Source organism: Camellia sinensis, chromosome 2 (assembly GCF_055761805.1).
Source record: "Camellia sinensis isolate YWXY chromosome 2, ASM5576180v1, whole genome shotgun sequence".
NCBI classification, from domain to species: Eukaryota; Viridiplantae; Streptophyta; class Magnoliopsida; order Ericales; family Theaceae; genus Camellia; species Camellia sinensis.
In genome coordinates, this window is record NC_138962.1 from 223775164 (window position 1) to 223793432 (window position 18269).

Below are 18269 nucleotides of genomic sequence, written 5' to 3' on the forward strand. Positions count from 1 at the left end.
AGAATTCACAAGGATCAACGATGCAAAATTAGTTGATGCACTCCAATATTGTTGTGGCAAGTTAGAACATTATGATCTTGTTGATGGAAGTATTGGGAAGATAAATACCACAGCAACTTATTAACCCACATGAAGCAAAAATCATTCAAATTGTTGTTTTCTCTGATTTGAAATGAGGTCATTTGGTTTACTGGAATCTATACTTGTCTTTTCAATGATAATAACCTCAATTCAGAATTATTAGAAATAAGATTATGTCATTTGCATTATTTTTTAGTTCTGTGATTCCATTGTATCTATAGAAAACTGTGATTGATGAATTGTCATGTAAGACTGCTGTGGAAAAAGGGGTAAGTTCACAGTCAAGATTGCCAACCAAATGGTGTTACTTTCAATTGAATTATATGACTATACAAAAACTGACTGATGAGGCTTTATGTGAAGAGAAGGTGTCAATCTTCACAATTTCTTTGTAATTCAACTTTGGCTTTGATTGCACTGTTGGTTGGTTCATCAAATGAACATTAAATGTCGTAGTATTTTGCAGTATGATTGCAATTGTACTCCAAACCAACCCCAGATAGTATTGCTAGGAGACTAGGGCAGAGGCTTCATGAGCATGAAAACAATAGACAAATGACGGTGCATGTTATTTTCTTGTGTTCTAGAACTATTTTCAGAAAAAAAACAGAGAGAAAATGGCCATATGAGTGCATCTTGTTGACTGATTGCATATCATTGACATACATAGGGTGGTTATGTTAAAGCATTATGCACGATATTTTCCAAGTAACTTTTCTTTATTAGCTTGGTTAGTCCGTTAATTTGAAGGATGATTCGTAGGTTGAAATAATTCCCAAAGGAAAAAATTAGTAGAAGGAAAATATGATGACTTTAAATACAATGATGCAACATAGAGGTACCTTACCTGCCAACAAAGTCGTGATCCTCATGTGCCCGCCAACAACATTGTGACCCTTACGCGCGTAGCGTGTGGGGATCAAACTAGTACATAGCATAACACTAATTACATTAAAATTTCATAACTTAAACATTAAGATATCATTCACGTAATTATTACATTCTAAATAATGCAAAATAATTATAGAAATTGTAATACACATGACATGATGATCTTATAAATATTTCAAGGCATATTTAGAATGCATAAGTTATGTTATCAAGAATGCAGGATATTGTTATTATGGAGGGATTCATTAGTATTCGGATGGTTCCCGAAGTGTTGGTAAAATGTCCAATATTAGAATTTGATTTTTTTAATTAAAACACGTTGAAGAAGTGTCGGATACATTTTTAGGAGTGTCCGAAGAGGGTCGGACACGACACGCGTTTTTCACAAAAGTGTCCATGCTTCGTAGTCAATGTTTATTTCACATTCAACATACACAACCATCAGAAGATACAAATGCACTGCATCTTGGAATTTTTTACAAGGTTTTTCCACAAACAAGGCTTAATGTTAAAGTCTAGAGATGAAGTGCAATCCTACTGTAACCACGGTGTTCTGTTGAGTGCTTAAATAGAAACCAATGAACAAAAAAAGAAATGCAACCTTCGAGAATACGTTTTGGTTGCCACTAAATTTGTTCCACCTTGGCTCTGTGATTCCGTTTACTATTGATGATCATGATGAAGTATTTATTCTATGAAACATCAGTGTCTTGGCATTTGGGGATATCCTGTTTTGCATTTGTTCTTGGAGACTTTTTCTACACGAGATAAGTTTGTTGATCGATCTCAAACGTGTTAGTGTGCATGGACAATGACAGTGATCGTCTAGAAGTTTCAAATTTTTGTCATGAAAATTAAAACAAATTAATGATAATTAGCATAAAGAGATATTTAAGCTTATTTTAACATCTGTTTCTCTACCCATTATTTTGGTTTTGATCAGGTCATGAACACATTATTGAGATCGCCATCTACTATCCCCACACGTGCGAGTAAACCACACACACACACAGACCATGAGATCAGTTAATATTGTTTTCAAACAGCCTATGTAAGAGCAAAATATAAACAATAGGCTATGTTAGATTTATCAGTGACAATTATATGCACCTTTTGGAAGTGATATTGGTTGTTGAACTCAGATGATGAATGTCTGACTGTCTAACTTTCACATCTGAGTTAGTTTAGCCATAGCTTTGATTTGTACTGAGTTTTGCATATTGGGTTGAGACCACCTAGATGATATGAGGCTAGAAATATATAACTAAGCTCTGTTTCAATTTTTATTTATTTATTTATTTTTTAATTTAATTTTTTTTTTTCTTTTTTTTTTTGGAGCCAAAAAAGTTGTGCCTGTTTGGGAATTAAGTTTTGAAGCTACTAAAAAAGCATTTGCCAAACTCAATCTAGAAGAATAGCCTGAAGAATGAAAGACTTTTTCAGATTTTATAGCACAATTAGTGATTCCTGCTCATAGTTTTCCTCATAATTCCAACCACTTTGTATCTCCTGTTGCATATTGCTGGCTTACTTGGAGCTCATGTCCAAAATCCAACTTCATTGTCTTATCTGCATTTTTTAATTTTTAATTTGTTTTTTACCAAGGTTAGGCAACGAGAGGACTTGAGCCATCGACACTCACATCAATGTGCGAATTATAATGCAATGTGAAGTTTAGGTAGGCTAATTGGGTATTATCCTATCTCTAAACCATTACATGTCTGTTACCTGCTTCCAAATCTTTCTTCATTTTTATATATATAATATATACACTTACAAGTCTTATCCTTAAAACTCTGTTTTCATAATTGTCTCAAGTGAAGAAGTCAAGCATCCAACCAAAGACGATCTTCAATACCGTTGTTTCTTTGCTAAACTCTCACGTCTGTTCATTGTTCAACATAGTTCTCAATGTCATAACGCGTTATGATTTGAAAAAAAGAGAAAGAAACAAAACCAATATTTGTGCATATTGTTCAGTTTGATTTAAATAAACCTCATTATGTGACAACTCATGCTGCCTTCCCCTAGTCACAAGAAGAAAAAAAAAAACAAAAAAAAAAAACATTTTCTTTCACATAAGGTTAGGGGTGAGACGCGGCGCAACTGTCTTGCAACATGTATGAAACAACACAACTCGTTTACTTTCTTTGATAATTTTTTTATTATTATTAGGGTATGATATTATGAATATTGTGATTAGACTACTGGGATATAGATCACGTGATCGATCCAAGTTGAGAAAAATCTCTCACTGATTGTTTAGATTAGGAACAAACTGGCAGGAATTGTTCTTTCACAAGGACTGAAAAATGTGATGGTTATGGATATGGTTTAGATGCCTTAAGCTGCTTTATTCCTTATTCACTAGAGTTGACTTGCAAAACGTCTTTCAGAGCCAATCTTTTTTCGTATGTTTGGATCAGATTAGGGGGACCCTTTTGGCAATCAAAAGGATATTGTGTTGCCACTCAAACCTCTCTCTCACACACACACACATTTTGTGTCCTATAAATAAGGCTCTTAGCCCCATCTTGAATGATCAAGCCAGCAAGAAATGTCTTCTGAGTTCAATGGATATATATAAGCTTCCAAGGCATTGGTTGTTCCCTCTCCCTCAAGGGCTTCTACTCTTGCTATATGCAGTGTGGTTGATACTTGATAGTTGATACATAATAAGGTTTGCTCATCATCAAACACTTGATCATGAACTATGGCAGACTAGAAGCACTTGGGGAGCTGGAAACAAACCTTGTCTTGCCTAAAAAATGCCAGTGCCACAGCGCCTAATCTTCCCGAGGCAACCTTTGCTCACTCTCCCTCAAGGGCTTCCACCACTTGGCTCTCCAAAAGTCGAAAAGGGTGGAACCCTTTAGGGATGGTAAACAGAAGTTGTTGCGATATTTTCTAGAGTCTCCAATCCATGCATGGCAACTCCATTGGAGTTTTTCTCCGTTTGTGGGTATGTAATGGTATATGCCTTCAATCTTCCCATGTCAGCCTCTGCTCACTCTCCCTCAAAGACTTCCAACATTTGGCTCTCCAAAAGCCGAAAGGGGATGGAGCTCTTTAGGGAGAGTGAACAGAAGTTGTCGTGATCTTTTCCAGAGTCTCGGTCCATGCACGACAACTCTACTGTTTCATTAGTTAAAAAGTGCTAGTGCTTCATCTTCCCGAGGCAGCCTTTGCTCACTCTCCCTCAAAGACTTCCACCACTTGGCTCTCCAAAAGCCGAAAGGGGGTGGAAATCTTTGGGGAGAATGAACGAAAGTTGTCACGTTCTTTTCCAGAGTGCCCAATCCATGTATGGTAACTCAATTGCAACCTTCCTGGATTTCTGGATATGTAATGGTATGTCCCTTCTACAGCAAAAATTTCTATTATCATCAAGTTCTGTTGGGAAAACTGAAAAATAAATGTGTTTTGCAAGTTCAATGAGAATTATCAATCTAGATTTGGGGTCAAGAAATTCTTGTTTTAAATAGCAATATTGAGAGACATTTCAATATTTGTTGTGGCATAATGTTATTGTGAGTATCAAACAATATCGAAAATTGAATATTGCAGTCATTAACTTTTTAAAATTATCAGCTGTAAAAAATGAGTTCAATAACTGATACGTATAAGGAATCGACAAATACTCATATAATTTTCATTCCAATTAATAAACCAGAGCATATCTATTTTAAAATTAGGGCTGATCGTGGATCGGGTTAGGTTAGGTGGCATTTCATTCGCCATCCATTTGAAATTAGGTAGATTTGAAAAAATCAATTCACATCTGTCCACCGGTTTTGGTGGATGTGGATTGAATGGGTTGGGTGGATTGGCGGATGGATATGATCGATTTGGCGGTTTGAGCTTTACAAAATTTGGACATTTTTTTTGAATTATAATTCATTACTTTTACAATTTCCAATAACTAGTGATTTGAAAAAATATATATTATTTGTGTATAATAGGCCATGGCACCATTTATACATATTTTTAAGGTAGTGTTTTTCATTTTCACAAAAATATATATTTTATTATCAATTTTTTTTTTTAATTTTTTTTTTTTGTTTTGAACTTCATCTACGAGCAGATTGGGTTCATGCAAGTGCAAGATGGTTGATCCGCCATCCGAATCGTATTAGCGAATTTTGAAATATTTCATCCATCTGCCAAAAGACATGCATTTACCCAAAATCAATCAGGTTGGATCGAATCAGTCATTATGTTTCTACTGTAATAATAATAATAATTCTATTATTGTCAAGTTCTATTGGGAAAATGAAAATAATTGTGTTTTGCAAGTTCCATATATAACTATCTATCTGGTTTTATTGATCAAGAAACTTAATTTTCAAACAAATTTTTTTCAGATTTCCTTCCTCGATGGATTTGGGACTTCTATTATCGTTTCTGTTGGTTTGAACTTGTTGATCACTGACCAATGTGCAAGAAAAACGAGGTTGGAGATCAAACCTGTTTCCAGATACATGCTAACCCATGAAGTATGGGTATATCAAAAAACAAGTTATACTCGTGCGGTGTATTTATCGCTGTATGGTACCTTTTGTGGTACTTCTGTATATATATCGGGTACACGAAATATGTATTTAAATTTGTTCTTCTTAATTTTTGACATAATCATACGTATCTAAGTATATATCTAAGTAGGGGTGCAACTCGGGCGGGGTTCGGAGGTTATCCAAGCCCAGCCCAAGTTGTGCTGAGACCTGCCCAAGCCCGAATTGTAACCCGAGGTTGTCTGCCCAAGCCTGACCCGAGTTAAACCCGAATTGCAAATGAATTTCAATTTTTTTTTTTTGCAACTACACTATGAAATTATTAAAATTTGACTCTATTTACAATTATTATTATTATTATTTTTTATAGAAAATCATTAATACCATTAAAACAAATAATTTTTATAATGTAAGAGAGATGCCACTATAGTAGTCCTTACAATTTATGAGTGAAAATAGAAAGAAAAAAAAGTAAGATTCTATGTTATTTATATATATAATATATATTCAATATGATTTAATAATATAAATTTCTTTAATATCATGTAATGGCTAATAGTTTATATGTATATTTAATATTTTTATATATCTATATATGTATAATTCGAGCTTCGGGTTGCTCGGGTTGTTTGACGTCTTTGTCCAAACCCGCTCAAATTTAATTCGGGCTTCTGAATTTTTGCCCAAGCCCGTACCGAATTTGAAAATATTTTGTCCAAGTCCTAACAAAATTCGGGTTGGGCTCTGGTTGTTCGGGTTGAGCCCGCCCAAGTTGGACCCCTATATCCAAGCCGTACTATATCTTAATTGAAATAATATTTTCTTCTATTATAGAGATAAAATTCATTTCACTAGATTTCTTTTTTATTTTTAGTTTTATGCTTAATATGATTTTAAAATTAAGTTATGGTTTATAAGTTATTTAATATATTGATATTTTTAATTTATATTTTTACTTTTAGCATTTAATGTTAATTGTAGGTTGGATCTTGACAAATTAAATCATTTAATCAATTTTTTGCATTACTCTAAATTAAGATTAAATATTTTTTTACAAACGTACAAAGCTGTATATATACTCTATTTTTTTTTTAATTTTACCATATTAATGTATCCGTATCATACCAGTAATAACACCCGTACTTGTGCTGTATAGATGTTAACTTTCATTGTCATATAGTGCTATGTTAGTTGTTAAGAATGGCTTTTCAGTGACACGATAAAATTATTTGAAATGATAGAGAAGATTAGTATGTTCTTGCGTCAAGATGACAAGCACATATCGAGAAATGGTTCAGTTTTTTTAATTTTGTTTTTTTTATGTCTCTCTGGCTTGTGTTCAACTTGTTGATGATGAACCCGTTTTTGTAAATAAATCATGTTTGAATGTATTTTAAGTTAAATTTCAAGTTAAGTTCGAACAATTTTATACTATGTTTGATTAGATTATATATATTATAAAAAATCAAGTTACCCAAACTCAACTCGATTAAAACTCGTTTGAGATATCTAAACACATTTTAAAACTTATTAAGTAATTTATTATTTCACTCAACTCAGATATATGCATTATAAAAAATAAAAATAAGACCAACCAGACTATTATATAGGATATAGATTTGATAGTCATCGCTCAATTATAATCACCTTGGATGGCACATAAAAAATAAAAATAATACCAACCAGGCTATTATATAGGATATAGATTTGATAGTCGTCGCTCAATTATAATCAACTTGGATGGCTCAGACCGCTTGTGTCGACAAACTCTGAGATCTATCATCAAGTTGTGCATCACCGCTGGAGCACCAAACTGCTTGAGCGGTGGCCACTCTTCTTTCACTTAGATCTAATCTTTTAAGTCAAATTGAATTGGATTTGCAAGATAACAAAGTCCATTTACAATTGAAAGAATTATTACATCCATCAAGTGTTTGTCAAATGGGATTGTCAAAATTAAGTCCTACACTATAGCCTGTTTGGTTTGGTTAGATGCCATTTGATTAAAATAGTCAATAAAAACAAAATAAGTAAAATTATTAATAAGATAAAATGTCACATTCAACTTATAATCATTTAATTTTTTCTCTCACAATCATCAAATCAACTACAAAAAATAAAAAAATAATAACTATTATTCTAAACAAAACTTTTTTAGTTAGGTTAAAATAGTCAAAAAGTCAAATAAGTAACTAAAAATACTGTAAGCTTTACAACAATCACCTCTTTTGTGGGGTTATCAATCCTTCCTATGCAGCAAAACAACACTATACACAATGCTTTGAAAAAAAACTGCCCAAAACACCTTCCTATTACCAGAAGTCATTGCAGGAACACTTCCCTTCTCTGAAATGGTGAAACCGGGCACCATCTCTGAAGAAAATTTCACGGCATCTTATCAAAGAAATATATTTCGCTACAGTATGACAGTCAGAACAAACTCTCGTGTTCTTAATCACCCGAATAGGCGCTCGCTTTCTCGTCTTGATTAGTCCATACGTAATGGCCAATTTCTCAGTATGGCTAAGCAACACCTTCTCCTTTTCCATGCGATCAATGTTCTGGTACACACATTTGATGTCAGGCACGTATCCCAATCTTTTCATTTGGGAAATCAGTTGATATAACTCGAAGTATATCTCTCCTTCATCCGGGTGAGCTTTTCCTCTGGTAGAGAACACGTGAACCATCTGATTGATTTGTATCCAGCTCCATACATGCCCAATTTTTGCCCCTGCTGTAACATCCATCATCAACTCTCTTACACAGTCCACATCTTCCCATCTGTTCAAAGTCGCGTACAAGTTCATCATCAGAACATAATTAGCAGGATTGTGTGGTTCTAATTTGAAAAGTCTCTTTGCTGCTATCTCTGCAAGCTCTAAATTTTCACGGATCCGACATGAACCAAGAAGAGCACCCCAAACCGTAGCATCTGGCACCATTGGCATCTTTTCAATGAAATCCCAAGCTTCATCAAGATACCCTGCCCTTCCAAGAAGATCAACCATGCACGAGTAATGCTCAATTGTGGGGATTATATTGTAATCTGCCTTCATGATGTCGAAATACTTCCATCCTTCATTGATTAGACCTGAATGCTTGCAACCAGAGAGGAGAGCAGTGAAGGTAATCGCATCAGGCTGAATACCTGCTGCACGCATTTCATCAAAAATTGAAATCGCCTCTTTTCCTTGGCTGTAAATGGCAAAACCCATGATCATGCAATTCCAAGAAGCCAAAGTTTTGCGTTGAATGGTTCGAAAAACCTTCTGGGCAGTATTTAGACTGCCACACTTACTGTACATGTCGATAAGAGCTGTAGTTACAAATACATCTTCCGTGAAGCTATTTCTAATTCCCATGCAGTGTATTTCTTTCCCATTCCATAGCGAAGACAGACCTGCACAGGCTCGAAGCAAGCTAGATATGGTGGCCGAGTTAGGTTTGATACCTTCTTGTTGCATTTGGATTGAAAACTCTAGTGCATCCTTATAGTTTCCTTTCTGTGCACAACCCGATATTATAGCGGTCCATGTGACAACATTAGGAATCAATCCTGAAACTTTAATCCGATGAATCATGGTCAGAGCGTCCTTATTGCGACCCCACATCGAATACCCAGAAACCAAACCATTATATGTCACTAAATCTGGTTTAATTCCTTCATTTTCCATCTGGTTCAACAATTTTACGGCATCTTCAAATTGGCCCTTGAAGGAATATCCTGAAATTAACGAATTCCAAGCGAAAAGGTTTCTATTCTTCATACCATTGAATACAGCTTGCGCATAGGTTAGATTATTATTCTTCACATACATGTCTAGCAGTGAAGTTCCAACATATACATCATAATCAAGCCCATTTCTTATCACATAGCTATGTATTTCCTTCCCAAGATTCAAGAAACTCAATTCACTAATTGCTTGAAGAACACTGGTGATGGAGCTGGAGTTAGGTTTGAAACCAGCCACTTGCATTCTCTGCAAAAGAATCAAGACTTCTAGGTATAACCCACGAAGGAAATGGCCTGACAAAAGGGAATTCCAGGTTACAATGTCCGGTTTCATAGCCCAACTCTCCATGTCATGAAATAGCTTCCATGCATCATTTAGATTACCAAGTGTAGTATAACAAGATATGATCATGTTCCATGAAGATAAGTTACGGTTTTCCATTGAATCAAAAACTGCCCTAGCAAGTTCAAGATTATTGTTTCTCGAGTACATGCTAATCAGTGAGTTACACATGAATACATTTGATTCCAATGCAAATCGAATGACATGCCCATGAATCTGCTTTCCTTCAACAATAGCATCCAATTTGCCACAGGCTTGCAAAACTTTAGCAACCGTAAAGCTATTAACTTTCACAAATGAAAATTGCATGTCTCGGAATAATTGTAGAGCCTCTACCCATCTCTCACTCCTCAAATTCACTAAAACTGCCTCATTCCACAGTAGAACTTCTTGATCAGGCATTTCATCAAACATCTGATCTGCATAATCTATGCCCCAACACCTCCCATAGAAATTCATCAATGCACACTTTGAATAGACATCCATTTCAAAACCTTTCTTAATCAAACATCCATGAACTTCCATACCCAACCATATATCCATTAAATTTGCACAAATTTTCAAAACGACAGTGAGAATTCTACAGTCAAAACTCACTCTTTTGTTATGCAACTCAACAAAAACCTCAAGAATTTCAAACGGATACCCCCCAAAACTCTTGAATTCCTCTACAAAAACATTCCAATGAAGATAATTTTGTGAAAAACCCACAAAGAAAACCGTCGCAGCCGAACGAAAATCACCAAAATTCAAGTAAGATGTGATCAAAGATTGAAAAATGGTGTCTGAATTCTTGTCTTTGACCATTTTTGTCATCTGGGCATGCATTTTTTTGACAGAATTCAAGGAATTGAGCTCGAGATAGCCATTTAAACAATGGAAACTTGAAGAAGAAGACGATGGAAGAGGAGTGGTGGATATGGTGGAATGGGTTCTGGCTCGCTTGTTGGTTTTGTTGTTGGCGGTGGTGAGGGAATTTTGGAGTGGTGGATTGAGGTGGTGCAATGGAGTGATTGCCTCCATGAATGTTTGGCAGTTATGAGTAGAAGTGAAGGTAGTTGTTGGGTTGTGAAGAAGTGAAAAGTGGCCATTGAAGTTGATTGTGTTGCTGTACTGAAAAGTATTGCTAGCAAGTACTCAGATTTTCAGTGGATAAGGTTTATCCACACACTCTCTCTCTCTCTCTCTTTTCTGTTAATGTAAATTGTAAATGTAAATTATAAATCACCACTACCACCCACTCCACCTACCACCTCCACTACCACCCACTCCACCTACCACCTCCACTTCACCTACTCCACTACACTACACCTACTCTCCACCCACTCTCATATATAAGGAGCCCCTCACCATTTGTAAATATAACACATACAATCAATCAATAATACATCATTATTTAACATGGTATCAGAGCAGGTTTAGAACCCAATATTTTCGCTTCACCGGCGGGCGGCAACCTCACCTTAGCCGTCCGCCGGACCTCAACCAATTTCGCTAAAGTTTTCTACACATACCTTCACTCCGCTGCATCTTCAACTCTCTCTCCATCGCTACGCGAGGTCAGTACATGAATGGCGGCCATGAAATTCAACCTCGACAAATCGATTAAAATCTCATCTCCCATAGCCTTCTCTGCTCTCCAAACTTCGTACCCATCATCATCTGGTTCGTTCAAACCGGACCTGATCGAACCGGCGATCAAACCCATCTCTTTCTGTGAGTTTCAGAGAATGGCAAAGCTTAAACTCTCTCCCTCTCTCTCACTTCCTCTCATTTTCTCTCTCTGTTATTTTTTCCCCATTACTTCTTCATTTTTCGATATGGGTTCCATCGGAGTAAACTACGGCCGCATCGCAGACAATCTTCCACCACCATCCCCAGTAGTTCAACTCCTCAAGTCGCAAGGCCTGAACCAGGTCAAGCTCTACGACTCCGACCCGGCGGTCCTCACAGCCCTCTCCGGTTCAGGCATTTCCGTTACCGTCGCTCTCCCCAACGAGCTCCTCTCCTCTGCCTCCTCCAGCCAATCATTCACCGACAAGTGGGTCCAAACCAACATCATCCCTTACCACCCCTCAACCCAAATCGAATCCATCGCCGTAGGAAATGAAGTCTTCGCCGACCCAAACAACACAACCCAATTCCTCGTACCTGCCATGAAAAACGTCTATTTACCACCCCTCAACCCAAATCGAATCCATCGCCGTAGGAAATGAAGTCTTCGCCGACCCAAACAACACAACCCAATTCCTCGTACCCGCCATGAAAAACGTCTATTTCTCAATATCATCAGACGCTTCCACGTTCCCCAGATCCATGGTCATCCCATTCATACTCGTCGTCCTCCTCATCGGACCCCTCGGACGTTTTCCCAGCAACATCTCCCACTCTTCTGTATATATCTATATCTATATGTATGTGTATCTCTCTTTCGCTCAAGCTCCTCCTGGCGACTCCAAATCGGGAGAGAAGATCTTCAGGACCAAGTGCACTTAGTGTCCGACCACATGAAGGACAGCTCCTTTTTCTTCCACCACATGAACCCTTTCTTTTCTTTTCTTTTCTTTTCTTTTCTTTATTCTCCACCCACACAACACAACCCTCGACTCTCACTCACTTTTCTTTTTTAATCACACCCATCCACGCCCAAATTTTATTATTTATTATAAAACTTCATTGGTGCTCTATTTTTTATTCAATATTATATATTCATCATCACCATACTTATCATTTCATCACCATCTTCATATTTTTTTTATTATTCGATTCCCTTACTTTTCAAAAAAAAAAAAAAAAAAAAAAAAAACTACAAACACACAAAAACACAATTCATCATTTGCACAATACACTCATTTTATTTCTATCGGGACTTCGCCCTGATCACCATTCTACACCCAAAAAAAAAAAAAAAAAAAAAAAACAAACCAAACCAAAACAAACAACCACAACCACACCAAAACAACCACACCCACCGTGGGATTTTTCTTCTCTACTCTGCCGCCGGTCTCTTCTTTTTGCCTCCGTCCTGGGCGGCCCTTGACGGTGTTGCCTCCGTGTTTTCCACTCCACTGGGCACGATCACTCCACCCTGCTCCTCCACTGCAGCATATGGCGGACCTCCAAATCGGAACATAACGGTGGTCTTCCGCTTCAGCTCCTTGTTTTCCGCCTTTAGCACACTTATCTCTGCTCGCGCATCCTTATACATGCGCTGGAGCAGAGCCAGTTGGGCGTTTAACTGCTGCACCTCATTTGTCCTACTCTGCAGCCGGTGTGACAAGTTTGTGACCGCCGTCATGGTCTCCACACATGACTTCAAAGTATACCGATTGGCCTCAATATCAGTTTGCACTGCCATTTTTTGCTCCACAGACCGCATCGGAAAGCTCAACGGCGCAAAACCAGAGGCGCTTGGTTGCGGTTCACGGGCCACTGCATCAGTTATCTCTCTTGTTGACTCGTTGAGGTCGGGAAAGAGAGTGAGCAGACCACGGGAAGACGAGGCCATTTTCTGGGCAACAGAGTGTTACAGAATATTACAGAGTTTCTCTCTCAGAACACGAAGAGTTTTTCAAATGTTTCTCTCAGTTTTTTTGTCTCAGCCTCAGCCTCAGCCTCAGCCTCAGCCTTCGTCTTGGTTAAATAGCCAAGGCAGACACGCGCATCATGCGCCGCTCAGCGCTCGACGACAAACTGGGCGCGCCTTTTGATGGCACGCCTTTTGATGGCACACCTTTTTATGGATTGGGCACGCCTTTTGATGGCACGCCTTTTGAAAGATTGGGCACGACTTTTGAGGGCTCGATATCTATCTCCATGTATATCTTTTGGGCAGCCTATATACACACTCATACAGTGTCTTCTATACCGGTCAGCTTTATCAATTCCTTTGTTTCAACCTCAAATAGGTTTCTCTCTTCACACCTATTTGCGTTTGACAGGGGGTTATACACAGTATCATGTATAAGTCGCTCGTGGCGCACTTCCTAAGTCGCCCCCTTGGTGCACCACCACAACCTGCTACAACGGTCCGACATGACCCAGTAAACTGTCCCGACATTGATTCCGGTCAGCTTGTACAACGGTCCGACATGACCCCGTAAACTGTCCTGACATTGATTCCGGTCAGCTTCTACAACGGTCCGACATGACCCCGTAAACTGTCTTCTACACCGGTCCAACATGACCCCGTAAACTGTCTGCTACAACGGTCCGACACGACCATACCGTGTCTTCTACAACGGTCTGACACAACCATACAGTGTCTCCTATCCCATTTTTAATTTTATTTGTCAGCTTATTTTTTCTGTTTTGTTACTCTCTCCAAACTCAAGTTGGCTAGTACCTATCCTCCTTAAGTTTGAGGGGGGCTGTTAATGTAAATTGTAAATGTAAATTGTAAATCACCACTACCACCCACTCCACCTACCACCTCCACTACCACCCACTCCACCTACCACCTCCACTTCACCTACTCCACTACACTACACCTACTCTCCACCCACTCTCCTATATAAGGAGCCCCTCACCATTTGTAAATATAACACATACAATCAATCAATAATACATCATTATTTAACATTTTCAATGTCATTCAGCCATGCATCGTTAAAAAAGGAATTTTTTCTCCTGTTTTTAATTTTAATTTTTTATTATAACAATGTTAGAAATTCATATTTTGATTTATTTTGATAATGAGAAAAAAAATAATTTACTGGTTGTCATATCATTTTTTTAATTTTTAATTTTTTTAAAAAAAATTATAAAAAAAAAATCAAGAAATTGACTTTTTCTCCGTAGTTGCTAAAACAAGTCTTTGCACTCACAAATACATCAACAATGATGTGAAAAGGGTAGTGGATCTCGTGTCTTTGAGTGTTTAACTAATAAAAAATTGACACTTATCAGATTATATCTATGAGGACATAATTTTTTAATGACAACACGTAGACGTGCCCCGGGTGGACGAACCATCACCGAAATCTCTTCTTTTTTTTGACAGGTCGTTTGGGTTTAATCTATTCTGCCGATATTCTCCAGCTAAGTACTAGTTTGGCAGGGTAGTCGGAAATTGACACACACAATATCATTATAAGTTGAATTGTGAAAAACTTATGAGGATCTTAAACATTTTATTTTTTATTATTACAAGCATGAATCAATTTCTAAAAGGTTTGTCAAAAGTTAAAAAATAGTTACATCTTACAAAATTTTTCATTCAATGATGAATCAAATACATTGTAAAAAAATAACAAAATTAAATGTCATGTTACATTTGATTTAATGTTTGGATGGAAAAGTTATTTATTTATGCTAAAATCAAACTGTTTTTCCAATTAGAATTTATTACTTTAGTAAATCAACTCACAACACAAACATTTAAAACTATAGAAACTCAAAAATACTAAAAATTAAATTACCAAAACAATCACAATTTATCCATTTTCAAAAAAATTTGAAATTAAATACTCATCTAAATTGGTGAAAGAGAAGATTCAATTAATTTAAAGTACTCATCTAAATTGGTGAAAGTGAATGATCAATTTATTTAAAGTAAAGCACGCAGAAATTAGTTGGATAATGGTGGAGTGAAACTTGAGTCATTTGGCAATAAGACTCTTTGGCTATAAAAAAGAGAAGAAAAAAAAAAAATATATATATATATATATATATAATTCTATAAAATAAAAAAAATAATAAAAAAAAAGTAACTAAACAAACAAATCATATAAACCATTCACGTTTTTTCATACAAGTTAAAAAAATTATTTTGAGACACACGTAACTTTTTCACTTATTAAAAAAAATTAAAAAGTAAAAAAACCAGTAATGAAAGTTGCACGATTATTTGCTACAGATGCTTGGATGAGTTGCACAGTACATACAAGACTAACAACTAAAGAAACAAATACATCACCAATATGAAAATCAAGTTTATACAGAACACATTTCCAACATATATTTACAGATAAACACCACACAATAATTTACATACCACCATGTTCAAAGCAGAGGAACATATAAAATTGTCCGGATACTACGATAAGGCAAAGCCCAGAATCACTTGAGAGGAAATAACAAGAGTGAATAAAAAAGATAAGGAAAATGACCGAGCTACGATCAGGATTGTATACAAAACTTCTGAGAAACATGTACCAATGGCATGCAAATAAATGATTACGGTAGATCTTCCAACCAAATAGTCTAAGCCAAATAGATGATTACGGTAGATCTACCAATGGCATGCACAAGAAAATGTTCTCATCCAAATTCCCTAATAGTGTATTTGGTTGGAGGATTTAGGAAGAGATTTGGAAAGAAAAAGAGAAAATATATGTGAAATTAGATAAAATATAGGTATGTTTAATTCACATTTCACCTACATTTCCATTTTTCTTTTCAAATTTCTACTCGAATCCCCCAACCAAACACAGCATAAGAAAACATGGAATATCATTTTTGACTAATATTTATCTGAGAGAACTTATTCGAAAAGTTGCAACAACTTTTAAGTAAGCAAGAAACAACTTCATGTTTGAATTTCACTTTTGTTTCGCAACAACTTGTCATAAAATAAAAAATGTTAAACAGTTGAAAGAGTGGCTTCATACTTCAGTGCAAGCACACTTGCTCAGGTGGTGGTGCTAAAGTCGAAGATTTCTGTCCAAAGTAGTCTTCATAACAAAAACAGAAGAACAATTCATTCAAGTTGAAAGAAGTAGTTGCTTCCCACTATTTTCATATGATTTTCTCTTTTTCGGGCAAAACTAATTTTTAAAAATTCAAAAATATCTTGTTGATACTTATTTTTGACAAACAAGTTTCTAGTTTATTATTAAAAAAATAAAAAATAAAAAAACTCAAAAAACAAGTTCTGAAAACTCAACCAAACAAACATAATCCTTTTAACCAAATGTGTGAGAATTGTTAGAAGATCTCCCAAGAAAATTGATTAGCAATGTGTCCCCTGACCATGTAAATGATATGATGGAACAACTCCTTATCATTTTTTATCTTGAGATATCAACCACAAATAATTTCAAAGTTACAACTCAAAACAAAACATGTGTGTGTGGCTGTTATATCTGTAAGCTTGTTTTGATATGCAATATAAATATGAGTTTGTGCGTACCAAATACCGCACTAAATGATTGTGGATCGGAGCTCCACACTTAATTGGACTATTCAGGGATCGAGGCCCTGCAGCAAGGAGCAAGGAGCAAGATAAGAGCTGCCGCGCCGGGGTTGGCAGGATAACCCCTCCAGTGTGGGAATGAGTAATCGGAGAAGAAGTAAACTGCTCCCTCAGTGTAGATAGCTGAGTTTCAGTAAGTAGGGTTCAGCTTAGATCAATTACCTCACCTGTGAAGTCAATGTAGTTTATATATATATATATATATATATCTCCTTGCTTGTTACTCAAGATGGTTTCATGGAGCTGTGGTGCTGCCATCTTTACTTTTAGCATTGCCCAAGGTAGGGGACCATATGGTAGTTGTCAAGGCGTGCATATACTCATTATATTCATGCTGATAATAAACCACATTCCTCTGGTTTAACTGCTTCCATGATTCTAAGTGTAGGGGACCAGCTGAGGTGGCAACTTGCACATGTATATACTCACAGCTTCTACGTTTCTCTGAGAGGTTCCCTCAGCTCGGTACCGTTGTGCCTTGGCTTGACCCTTTGTGAGACTATTATAGAGATGGGCTGGCCCATTCGGATATTTTTGTATGGACTCGGCCCACTTTGGTTCTGATGATGGGTTTGGCCCATCAGTTCAGCCCATAGATTGAGTCCTACAACTCAGCCCAGCCCAGTATCGCGGTTGGACTGACCTTTCCACTGCGAGTTGGGCCCAAGTGCTTGAGGACTTGGGTGGACTGTTGGTAATGGAGTTGGGCTTAGTTGGCTTGCCCACACTTTCATCTGATCCATTTGGATTTGGGTTTAGAAGATTGGACTGGCCCAAGGCTTGGATCCGACCCATTTCATATATATCACTTTCATTTGCCCCTTAGCTCGCGCTAAGGTTCCCCTTAGGGGGAGCTATTGTTCTGTACTCCAAGCGTTGCGTCGCTTCGAATCTGCCCCAATTCGGCCTTGGTGACGGTTCAATCCTGACACACACCCCCTGCATGTGTCCTTTCATGGTGACATGTGGTGGCGTGGTACTAATACGCAGAGGTAGTGCGCCGATTCCATGCTGATGGTCGTGATTTATGTACCTTCACGCTGGTTGGTTCAATAAATGCTCTAGATTCATCAGTCCAAATCCCCTCATCTGTTTTCAAAATTTTTCGAAAGTCCAAAACCCTTCCTGTTCCTCTGAGTTGGTCTTGTCGGTGCTCTGTCCAGACATTCTGCTACAATTCTCATTTCAGTGCCGCCTGCTTGTTACTGCTGTTCTAATCTCTGTAAGTTGCCCTGAGATTCTTCTTTTCTTGTCTTTTTTTATCTTGGTCGCCTTCGCTAGCCTTTGTGCCATTGTTTCCGGTGTTTGGTTTTACTTTCTGCCTAGTTTGAGCTTTTTTTTTTTTGTCCCATTAGGTCTATTTAATTGGGAAGTTTCGATCATTAGTTGATACCCTTGAGGCTATGGCCATGTTTCGCCAAGACTACAGCATCCTTGATGATGTGACCCTTTCACTGGCGAAGGTTGACGCTAAGTGCATGGGCACTAGGAGTACTGCTGCCTTCCCAGTTG

At 37.1% G+C, this 18269-nt stretch overlaps 1 protein-coding gene, 1 long non-coding RNA gene and 1 other non-coding gene across 3 annotated transcripts; 2 read left to right on the top strand and 1 right to left on the bottom strand.

The window, feature by feature from the left end:
• The first annotated feature begins 2098 nt into the window (after positions 1 to 2098).
• Positions 2099 to 7182, top strand: LOC114298254 (uncharacterized). Its single transcript, XR_003641817.2, has 3 exons — positions 2099 to 4323; positions 5057 to 5168; positions 5337 to 7182. It is a non-coding gene; the product is annotated as an uncharacterized LOC114298254 (long non-coding RNA).
• On the top strand, positions 6685 to 6787 carry LOC114298257 (U6 spliceosomal RNA). Its single transcript, XR_003641820.2, has one exon. It is a non-coding gene; the product is annotated as a U6 spliceosomal RNA (small nuclear RNA).
• Positions 7183 to 7600: 418 nt separating the features above from the next.
• Positions 7601 to 10722, bottom strand: LOC114298244 (pentatricopeptide repeat-containing protein At4g01030, mitochondrial). The gene has a single exon (XM_028242774.2). It carries the CDS (start codon positions 10583 to 10585, stop codon positions 7796 to 7798), a length of 2790 nt encoding a protein of 929 aa, XP_028098575.2. The 5' UTR covers positions 10586 to 10722; the 3' UTR covers positions 7601 to 7795.
• Between the last annotated feature and the right edge of the window lie 7547 nt (positions 10723 to 18269).

Bases quoted from the DNA above. Each gene is read 5' to 3' on its own strand.
- LOC114298244 (XM_028242774.2), bottom strand. From the start codon at position 10,585: ATGGAGGCAATCACTCCATTGCACCACCTCAATCCACCACTCCAAAAT.